General features: G+C 44.1%; 1 protein-coding gene across 3 annotated transcripts; it reads right to left on the bottom strand.

The window, feature by feature from the left end:
* Positions 1-312: 312 nt before the first annotated feature.
* GORAB (golgin, RAB6 interacting) lies at positions 313-10,640 on the bottom strand. 3 transcript variants are annotated; one of them, XM_054834227.1, is made up of 5 exons: positions 10,485-10,640; positions 9,222-9,570; positions 6,690-6,791; positions 4,741-4,881; positions 313-2,085 (listed from the first exon to the last, which is right to left on the bottom strand). In XM_054834227.1, the coding sequence occupies exons 1-5, from the start codon at positions 10,546-10,548 to the stop codon at positions 1,614-1,616; spliced, it is 1,128 nt and encodes a 375-aa protein (XP_054690202.1). In that variant the 5' UTR covers positions 10,549-10,640; the 3' UTR covers positions 313-1,613. The 3 variants fall into 3 exon arrangements, with proteins under 3 accessions (XP_054690202.1, XP_054690205.1, XP_054690204.1); XM_054834230.1 differs by lacking the exon at positions 10,485-10,640 and having other exon boundaries at positions 6,690-6,794; positions 9,218-9,311; XM_054834229.1 differs by lacking the exon at positions 313-2,085 and having other exon boundaries at positions 4,737-4,881.
* Between the last annotated feature and the right edge of the window lie 207 nt (positions 10,641-10,847).

Raw genomic sequence — 10,847 nt, 5'->3', positions numbered from 1 at the left:
TGGCCCTGATTATGAGTGGCTTCTTTAGAGATTTATCTCTCTTTCTCCTGCGTATGGGAGGCACCAGTAGAGATTTTTCATTGCTGCCTTGGGCCACGGTTAGTTGAAAATATCCCTGCGAAGCTGAATCCTGCCATGTCTCTGCTTCATACGTTTTCTTATTTTGGAACAGCCTTTTTGGAAATTTTACTTTCATATAGCAGAAAGTTGCCAAAGGACATATCTGATTCTGTCATTTATCACCTCCTGTGGAAAAACAGTCTTGGATATGTGTATTAGTATCAGATATCACAACTGAAAGTAAACACACTGTGTAGAAGATGCACTGATTTATTAATAGAATAAAAATGAAATGTAGTGATGTTTTTCCACTATTAAAGCCATAGAGACAATCAGTGTCCCATTTATATACTTGATGGCATCATTCAGAAAGTCATTCATAAACTCTGACTGACACGTTTGGGTCAGGTATTACAGAAACCATTTCCACAATGAAAGCAGTCTTCCTCTGTAACAAAGCAGATGGATAGCTGTGAACACTGTCCCCACGGTTTGCAGCTGCATCAGTCTACGGGAGGTTTTTCTATGTCCTCTAGTTTAATTCCTGAGACTTTCTCCACCTGGAATAGCTTTTTAAAACCTTTCAACAGCAACAGAGCAAACCAGCTGAACTTCTTGGGGGGTATGAACCCACTATTCAGGCAAGAAAATGCATTGAATATTATACGAAAATGGGCTCACATCCAATATACTGTGGGGATTATTCATTACAAGATCCCTGGTTAATTATTGCAACTTTGAGGCAACTACGACAGAGAAAAATGTTTGTAATGGAACAGCTTATTGCCACACACTCTCTTTTGTGTGTTTCTACTTCCACATCATACATTCTGCAATGTTGTAAACTGTAACGCATCATCTTTGTTAAATCACAGCCGCTGTGATTTCATAGATAATAGTGTTATCAATATATAGCTTAGTGTGATCTAGGATTATCTGAAAGAAATAGGCAAAGTGATAAATAGGAAATATTACAACTGACTTTGCAATTTGCCTCAATATGCGAATTTCCTTTAAATCAGGTACAGGAAAGAGTACCAGCTACGAAGGCAATTAAAGTAAGCACTTGGGTTTCACAGGATTATAAACCGTTGAAAACTAATCCCTTATGGATACGAAGGAAGACAAACATCCTATCGCAGTTGTCAGGAGACAGAATGTGTTCAGATGCAAAGCTGTGATCTTCTCTCCTGTAGATACGTACCTCTTGCACACTGCTATGAACAGGTATCAGCGATACTGACACGCTGAAAGCCTTTGGAAAAACCATACTGTTCGTTTCCAAGTTTCCTGTTTCAGGAAGGTACAAAGCCCCGTGAAGAGCTGGACATTAGAACGTGAACTTAAACCAGAATGATGATGACAGATGGTGAAACCCAAATGGCAGTCTTGTGAAAAAAAAAAAAAGCCTTTAAAATTGGAAAACAATACTAAAGGAAAAGAGAAATGAAGTGCATATTACTGGCACTGCAGAAGCCAAGAGATAACATACAGCACGCAAGCCTGCAGAGAGTATATGACCCATAACCAGCTGGCTTATATGAATATAGTAGTCATGTAGCAGAAGAAGCTGGGGAGTTTCCTGGAATCGCATTTACTACCTGAGTTTGGCTGTCCATATTGGAGAGGGATTTGGTACTGGAGTTTTGAGACTGAACCAACTGTTCAGAAGTAGCAGGAGAAGCAACAGCACAGTTAGCATGCTCACTCTCCCGTGCCGTAACACTGGGAGTGGGGTTTTCCTTAGCTGTCCCAGCATGACTGTGTGACTGGCTGGCTTGTCTCCCCGCTTCTGCCTCCTGCTGCTGCAGCATCCGCTCCACCTCTATCTCAAGTTCCAGATTTTCCTCATCTGCCTCCACTTCCAGCTGCTGCATTAACTCCTCCAGCTTCCTGGCCTTGCGGAGTTCATTCTGCTGTATGATGGTGCACAGGTGCTCCGTGAGGTGCTCCTTAATCTCCGTCTTGTGTTGGAGGTCCAGCTTGGCTGCCACATACTCCGACTCAGCCTTATCGTACCGCTTCCTGCAAAACCATCATCATCATCATTTCTAGTGGGTTAATTCTCAAAGCACTTCACAATCTGACACATGGACAGATACTTTAAACATTCCTGAAATGCAATGTGCTCTGCAATGCATTACGCCAGCTATTCACGACATGCTGCTACATTAGTAAAAGGGAAGAAAGTAAGAGTGAATTGATCAAATCTTCTCCTCTTGACACATTAGCCTCCACTGCTGCTGTACTCCAAGAGTTAATTTGCTCATCTGAAATCTACAGACTGAATCACGAACAAGCATTTTTGCTACCTGTTTTAAGAGAGGCGCCACTAGCAGCAGAAAGAAATCATCAGAAATTGAAGAGTTTTCACACTTCTAATGAACACCTATCCAGTGAAATGAAACACTGCAAAACAGTTTTGTGCTTGTCTAATCCAACCATCCGCCCAACAGATACTGGTGCTACAATGGTGCTATTCACATTCACATTCGGATCTGGTCTAGAAGTGTACTCTTCCGGGCACCCATATATATGGTTAAGAAAATCATGAGCAGCACAGATTGACACAGCATATGACGTCAACAGCGATTACAACTTGTGCGTGGCAACAGATATAGAATTTTATTGTAAGCATCCCCCCAACACACACATCCTGCCAATTTGCGCTTCGTGTCATGACAAATATAGCAAAAAGGGAATATTCCAAACATTTTTTGAGGTTCACGCATCCGGGATATTTAGCACTTTAATGGTTGGTGTCCACATTAGTGATGCATCTTCCACTACATTCAGTGAAACTGAGTATTAATCCTGATGTAATTAACAGAAAGATAGATGCAGTCTTGCTGATCAGGAAAGGGAACATGCAAAGGATTTTGCAGAATGACCATGCAATGTACCTTAGAGAGCATTCATAAAACTAATATTAGTAAGGTGGCTGAATAAAGAATCCAGCTGTTTTATAAAACCAGACTCAAATAGCTGCTTAAACAAAGCAACAGAAAGATAGGAGAGATCCTTTGCTTAGGGAAACAGAAGGAAGCAAGATACAGAAAAGTCTTTCCAAAACACAGAAAAGTCTTCCCAAATACGTTCCTTTATATAATAATCACAAAACTTTGACCCCGCTGTAAAGGCTATGTCTGCAGTGGGCAGAAGATGCCCACTTAATGTTTCCCTCACAAGAAAGTCAAGATTTCCCTGGGCCAGGTATCTGAAATGGAAATACTAATGCTATGCTGGAAACTTCTGCACAGTTAAATCTTTGGGCTGAATTCACATATATTCTTCACATTATACTTATGAAAATTCAAATCCACAGCAACTGTCAAATGCCCCTAACTATGTATGTGCTCAGGACTATTTAATATTACACTTTTTGACACAGAAATTATTTGTGGTTTAGCCCTAAAATACAAGGTAAGAACTAAAAAATTGCTTAAAAAGACACCACTTAAAAGTAACTCAGCTCTGGCTCATAATGCATAAAAACTACGACACTGAAAGTATCTAACTCACATTTCCAAATCCCTCCCTCACAAAAAGAAAGACTCAGTTCATGAAAATCATTTTTTGTAAAGTTTATCGCCTTCATCCTACCAGCATCCCCTTTTGTTATCTTCATTAAAAAATGCTTTCCAAACATTAAAGCCACATGTGTTACATGCTCTTTTGCCATTAAGCATTTCAAATAGACACGTTATTACAAAATTTTGCTAAGGAAATTTCCCGGAGCATTTAATGGTTTTAGAAACCAGACTTAAATCTAAAAAACATTAAAATGTGTTTCCTTTTGAGGATATGAAATTCAGTATTCATATGCACTTGGCTACTGAAACTACAGTTAAGCGTAGATATTTCAAATTATAATTATACAAAAGAAATCCTTACTTTTTAGCTACCACTGCTATTTTTTTTAAGACTAATTACCATGTTTATTGGCCTGTGGTCAACGTATAGCAGAAGTCATAAGGAGAAATACACGTTTAACACATTGAATCGTGAACCAAAAACCACAACCGAACATTTCCATTTTATTAAACGGCTACATAAACATGCTGATGTTTATCTACTGATGTTGTGGTTTACCCACAACTAATAGGGTGTTCCGATTAATTTCTTGCATTTAAGGAACTCATCAGAAACAGAGTGATTAAAGGCACATTGTGAAGGGTGAAAGCTTGCTTTTTCCTTCAATTTTTGGTCCCAGTTCCAAAAGCACTTCAGCAGTATTATATGTTTTAAGCTTAATTGGTCCCATTGATTCCAACAGGACCAGAGCTGTCATCAACAAGCAAGTTTCCCTGAAAAGGACTTTCATTTTAGGACTTTTAAAAAAACTCTTTCCCCCTGAGAAGAAATAAACAACCTTGAAACAATAAAGCAGGGCTTACGGACAACTGCACAGTTAAAGCAGTAAGTATGTCTCGTGACACCACGAAGCTGGAAAGCACAGTCTGCAGTCAGAAAACCAACTTGAGTTTCCAGATTCCAAGGGAAAAATTAGGAAATAAAAAGCACACTTTTACCTCAAGATTTGAAAGCTCCCCAGACTGTGACCGCTGTAACTACACATTATTACAATGACATAACTCCATTACTGCTTCAGTGACAGGAAACAGCATTTTCTCCCTCCACTCAGGCAGGGCTATTCCCTCCTCCCTGTCTGTCACTTACCGGGCATAGGAATAGTCCAAGCTGGCCTGATCAATGCGGTTCCGCAGAATGCCAATGTCAGCAGATACCATGTCATCCAGAGCTTGTAACTCCTTCTGAATCCTTTTTAGTTTCACTGTTTCAGCTTGAGTTCTTTTGGATCTGCAAAAGGAAGATGCTTTTTTTTTTTTTTCTTTTCAAGACTCTCTTCTTGACATAATAGGCCCCATTTCATTTGCAGAGCAACTAACTTCTTTAAGAGCTATTCAGAAGGTTTCTCCTTTATGGTTTAAGACTTTTGATCTTTTTTAATATCCACCGGGATCTAAAATGCCTGCTATTAAAGGACTATGGCAAAATTACGTAATGACTATAATCAAAGTGCCTAAAATGGATTGTGTTTCTTCACTGTGGAAACACACAAGAAGCTGCTGTATCTAAGCAGTTCTCAGTGTAAGGAAACAGGAAATGGCTTGGGGGGGAGTGAGAGGGGGAAGGGTATTTAGCCCTGCAAATATCCCCTTTCAAAGAAGCCCAGTTAGTAGGGGCCAAAAAGTCACCTAACCTAGGCTTGATTTCCATTTTGTAAAATTATTCCCAAAAGGCCTAGCCAAATCCCAATGAAGTCAATGGAAAGTTTTACATCAAACACAAAGGATTTCAATCAAGCCTTATGTAACCTTTTTCAACTCAGCCTATTCATTCCTAAGTTCTGAAAACTAAATGTTGCTAAGGGCAGCAAGCTCTGATGAATTTCACTCCCAAGTAAGCTAAGTAACTTTCGACAAGCTTTTACACCAGGTCACTTTGCTGTCATTCATCACCACCAGCAAAACCATGCTTTTCAGCCACCACGTTACAACCCAGAGCAGGTACTTGAAAGCAAGCCTAGATTCGTAGGAAGTGACACCATTTCTCAGTAGATCAGCTGATGCAGGTGGAGAGAAACAGACATCCTGTAGTATTGCTTAGAGCCTGAAGAAGGCCATTGGATGTCTGACATATCTCCCTCGCTATCAGCATCCAAGTCCTCCTCTCTCTCCTCACGCTCTGCTTCCAGGAGGAAGAAACCAGCCTGGTGGTCACACCCATGTTTGCTGTCCTACAGTGACTCAGACCAAACGTACTTGTGCTTTATTTCTGCCTGGCAAAGGAAACCAAAATCTTCAGGACCTCAAAGAGAATCTTCTGCACAGTACTGGCTACGTTCATCTGTGCTACCCAAGAGCTCTGATGGGCAGCACATACATAATACATGTTTGCGAGAGCACCATGAGCCCAAAAGCTTCACATCTCCTTCCTTGATCCAGTGTTAGCAGCTGCTCCAATATCCTTCTCTACAAACCTTGCCTTCCCTGTAGTCTTGAACCATCTCAGTGGACAACACTGTACAATACCTTAAAGTCTGGTCACTTGAAGAACAAGAGCTAACAACTGTGAGAACATATGAATTTTTGTAATTTCTAATCAGCCAGTGGTAAAACGGTACGTTCTTAAAGTTGATCGTCTACTCTTTTCAACACTTTTCACATACTAATAAGAAAGAGTCAAAAGCATGAACAGAAATAGCTATAGTTGCCCTTCATAGGTTAGGAATCAAATAAACTTTCCTGACATCCAGTGAAAACAAATCAGGAACAGAACAGAGATGAGCATCCGAGCACCCCAGCTTCCCAACATGGCCTTACTGACAGGCATAAGGGCTTCAGCTAATTCTCAAATTGTGTAATAACTTTTCCATCTGCACACAGAGCTGCAGCTTTGGAAGTGTGAAAAGCTTAGTCACAGCTTCTTGGCCAGCACTTGTCATCAAAGGGAAATGTAGATCACAGCTGCTCACTTGTGGAGCAGTACATACAGAGCAGAAAGAGGAGGAAAAAGTGCAATTTAAATAGAAGATATGCAACTGGTGGCAGATGAGAAGTAATCCCTTCCTCAGCCACAGCCCATGCTGTAGCACAGCCCCTTACCTCTCAGCAATAGCTTTGGCCAGGAGTGCCTTCTTGCGTTTATTCTTCTCTTCTATCAGCCGCTGCTCTTGCTGGAGGATTTCCCATCGCGATTTTTCCTGCCTGCTCATGGACAATAAGATCAAAATTAAGACAAAATTAATTTCTCTTCCTGTTCCCCAAATGACACAAATATTCACCATCGTATTGCCTCGAGCAAACTCGAAAAAAATCAAAGGAACAATAAACAGGTTTTGGTTCTGAGGAAAGAACAATCATCTGCAAAAAGTCATTCAAACCAATAAAACATCTGCTGATCAGAACAAAAGTCTTCATAAGCAACTAAGCTGCCGGTTAATTCAGCTTTGCTGGAAGGGAGAAAGAACATACTGCGCTTTTCCAGAAATGGGTGGAATTTTTCATTTAAAGGATGTGCTTCCCCACTAGGTAGAAGCAGTTTCAGGTTTCCTACTGGCTGCTAGAAGTCGCTATCTGTTCAGTCTGCCAACACAGCCTCTTTTTTGGAAATGTTTTTTCCATAAAACAGATCCTTTCACATGTCTGCTTTACAGTACAGTCCCCAAATAATTAAACTCATACAAATGAAAAGCTGGTAAAAGTTATAATGAAAATGAGCAATGAGGAAGAACAAGAGCTCACTTTTACCACCAGGGAAAGTTACATGGATTCCATTTCCTGGACTACATCTACTAAGAGATACAACCAGCCTCAGAGAATGGAATGCAAGGTCTCAGGTGAGAGGGAACAACCTGCATCAACACAGCTGGGCAGGATTAAGGAGAAGCAAAAGCTGCTTTGCTGCTTTTCCACTCTGTTGTGCTCTTCATGCCCTCTCTCAAGAAGTCTCAGCTTAAAAATAGCTTAGCTTAAAATACCCAAGTAACTCAGCTATGTTAATCGTAACGACCATTTCTGCACAAGAATATCTCTTCAGACTTCCCCCCCATCGCCCTGTTCCTAAAACCTCATATAGAGAAATATTTTTATGAAGATGTAAATTCAAGTGCACAGGCTGAGATGAATTCAACAGATTCAGGAGGTGGTTGTTGCAGATAAACGTCATTTGCTCCCCACAGAGCGAAAAATTTCCCTGGAAAGCTTTAGCTATCTTCTCCCCAGTCAAATAGTGTCTGTATTATTTCACCACCACAGAGGAGCTGAACAGCTAGTACTGCTGGTGAGCTGCACCCACACGAGGAATTTGGCAGTGTTCTTCAACGTGCTGCTCTTCTGGTGGAGGGACAGCTATCTGCAGGCAGGTGATCCCAGCCAGGAGCTGGGCAGGTAAAGGGCAGGCAGCATGGCCAGCAGCTGCAGCCTCTCAAGGCACATCTGTACAAAACAGAACCTCCTGGATCCTTTTTGAGTTTTGAATTTGAGAGAAGCCACGCGCTGCTTCGCCACACAAATGCTGCTGACCGCCAAGGTTCGGCCTCTCCAGTGGGAAGCACCTTTAGGCCTCTTGAGTCCCCTCTCAGATCCTATGGACAGATCTAACCAGAGATAGGGTCTAGCACACCACACTTGGAAAGCTGCTGATCCCTGTTTGAGGGGAATACCAACAACGCATGGAAGTTTAGTGGCCATTTAGTGTTTGTTGATTATACTGGGAAGAAAAGTTTGGACCCGCATAGGAACTCAAGGCTGGAGCAGCATTGTTAAAGTGTTTTAAAAATAAACTATATGCCCTAGAAAAAGAATTCATCCTTTTGCCCCTCACACTTTGTTTTGCCCACTGAGGACAAAAAGAAAATTAGCACTTGGATGCAGACAGGAAAACAAACGTGAAGAGGTAAACCCAAGTAATTTCTCATATTGGAAATGCTGCCCTCTCTAGCATTTAGACAGCAGCTTCCTTTTATACGCTACTATCTGAATTCTGGATGATGAACTAAGTAATTGCCACATTCAATCAGACTCCCAGAGAGCCATGTTCAGTATTTTTTTCCTTTCTCTCACATGTATCAGTTTGGTGGTTCTGAGGGAGACAGGCACCCCACTGTGGGCTGATGCACAGGGTGAAAGCCTCGCGATTGGTCTCATCCTGAATCATAAATGCTAGAGAACTGCTTAACCCTGAAATGTTACCTCCTTAGCAACACTTCTGACATTAACAAATCTGCACCAATATTGTAAAGGGGAACACAAAGTTACACAAATCACAGCATGTCTTCTTCCAAAAGGGCTTTTTGTTGTGGCTGCTGGCTTGTCTGCACAGTACGATGGTGAGATTAGGTCTTCATAAACCATCAAGACAGTCCTATGTCTTGGGTGCTTTATGATGTACAGGCCAACTACCATAGGAAATTATCTGAAGACAGCACGGTGCATATCTGCATGGATTACACTACAGAACTTGGTCCTGAATCAGGTTTAACCCAACTAGAGATGAAAAACAAAGGTTCAATGCAAAGGAAGCAAACACGATCTCTCAAACCTTCCTATCAGATAGAGAAAAGTTCACTTCACAACAAAAGAATGAATCAATACAGAATAATAAAACCCATCCCCTGATTTTACCAACTTACTAACAATTCCACTTTCTTTTTCTCCACTTTGGGGTTTGGCTTGGCAGGGCGGGTCTGGGCATTGTCACTGCCATTACAGGGCTCTACCGCTGTCACTTCCTTCTGCTTGTCTCGGTGGTCACTTTGCCTTTGATCTCCTCCTGAAGGAGGATGAGGTGGTGGCACAGGCTGCTGAGGATGACAAGGCTTGTGTTTTGGTACAGAAAGCAACTGCTCAGGAGGAACAGAGGCTGCTCCACCCTGCAGTCCCAGCTTCTGACATTGCTGCTGGAGGGCCTTTTCTCGTTGTGATTGCTTCCGATTCTTATTCACAATGTGGGAGCGATGCTGCTGCTCCGAGGGTTCATACAAGTCTATCAATAGAGGAGAGAGAGAAATAGGATTAAAATAAAATCTTAAGATCAAAGAGAGACTCTGTGAATTACCTTTCCTGGGCAAGGAAACTGGTGCTAAACCAACCTAAGGAAAAGACATACCAGGGTGTCAAGGGAAGGCAACATGAGGGAAAACCGAGGAACATGAAATGTTTTGCTAGCCCATGAATCAGGAGTTTTAGACGATCTGAGCATCCAAAACAAGGGGAGGGAGGAATAATGGGCCTGGAGTGCAGGACTAAAGAAGGAACTTTAGCTAGGAGTAAGGCAACTCTTGGGGGAATCATAGAGATAGATATAAGGCTAAAGAAGGGTCCCAGGCAGGCTGGTGGGCATACTGGGGGTTTATAAAGTGAAGAACTGGGGAAGAAGGGGATGACTGATGGACAAAAAGGAGGCTGGGAACATGAGTGGGTAGTGGATAGCCAGATGTGGGTGCAGGACAAGGGGCTGGCGTTTGGAAATGTGACAGAGAGGTTGTAGGTGTAGAGACAGAGGGGTGGTGCTTGATGCAGGGATGGATTGGATGAGCTGAAGGGATGGATAGAGATGCGGATGTAGGGGGCTGAGGGGCTGAATGAAGAGGCCGACATTGACCGTGGACGGATGAACGTGAGGGCCAAGGGGGTGGGAAGCCACGGCGGATGGCAAGGCTGAGGGGGCTGCGTAGAAAGGCCGGATGGACGGGTATGCTGAGGGGGTGGAGGTACCGACAGTGGGGCTGAGGGGACGGACCGACGGACGGACGGAGGTGCAGCTGCCGGGGCGCCGAGGGCCCGAAGGCTCCTCCGCGCCGTTCCCAGCCCCGCTGCTCCCCGCTAACCGGGACGGGCGCTGCGGCCGGCCCGGTCCCGAGCCCCGGCCCCCGCCAGAGCCCGGGTCGCGGTCCGTACCTGGGCGCTGGCCCTGCAGGCGCCGCAGCTCCTCCTGCGAGAAGCCGAACCAGGCCCCGGCCATGGTGCTTCCTCCTTCCGCTGACGGGGCGCCGCGGCAGGCAGGGCCCGCGGCTGCCCCGCCACCGCCGCCCGCTCGCCGCAGGCGAACGCCGCGGACAGCCCCGGCCGGCAGCGCCGGGGGGGCCTCGCGCCTCCACGGCAACGCGGCGAAGGCGGCGAACGTGGCGGCCGGGGGAGATGGCGGGGGGTGGCCCGCGGTCTGGGGGCCGGAGAGAGCGGGGCCGGCCCTCGGCGGGGGTCGCCGGGCTCCGGAGACAGCGTGGGATGGAGTGCGGTAGGGCCGCTGACAGCGTCCGGAGG

The sequence above is a fragment of the Grus americana genome, chromosome 8 (assembly GCF_028858705.1).
Source record: "Grus americana isolate bGruAme1 chromosome 8, bGruAme1.mat, whole genome shotgun sequence".
Lineage (NCBI taxonomy): Eukaryota > Metazoa > Chordata > Aves > Gruiformes > Gruidae > Grus > Grus americana.
The sequence above is the reverse complement of the archived record's forward strand: the minus strand, read 5'-3'. Positions and strand labels throughout refer to the sequence as shown.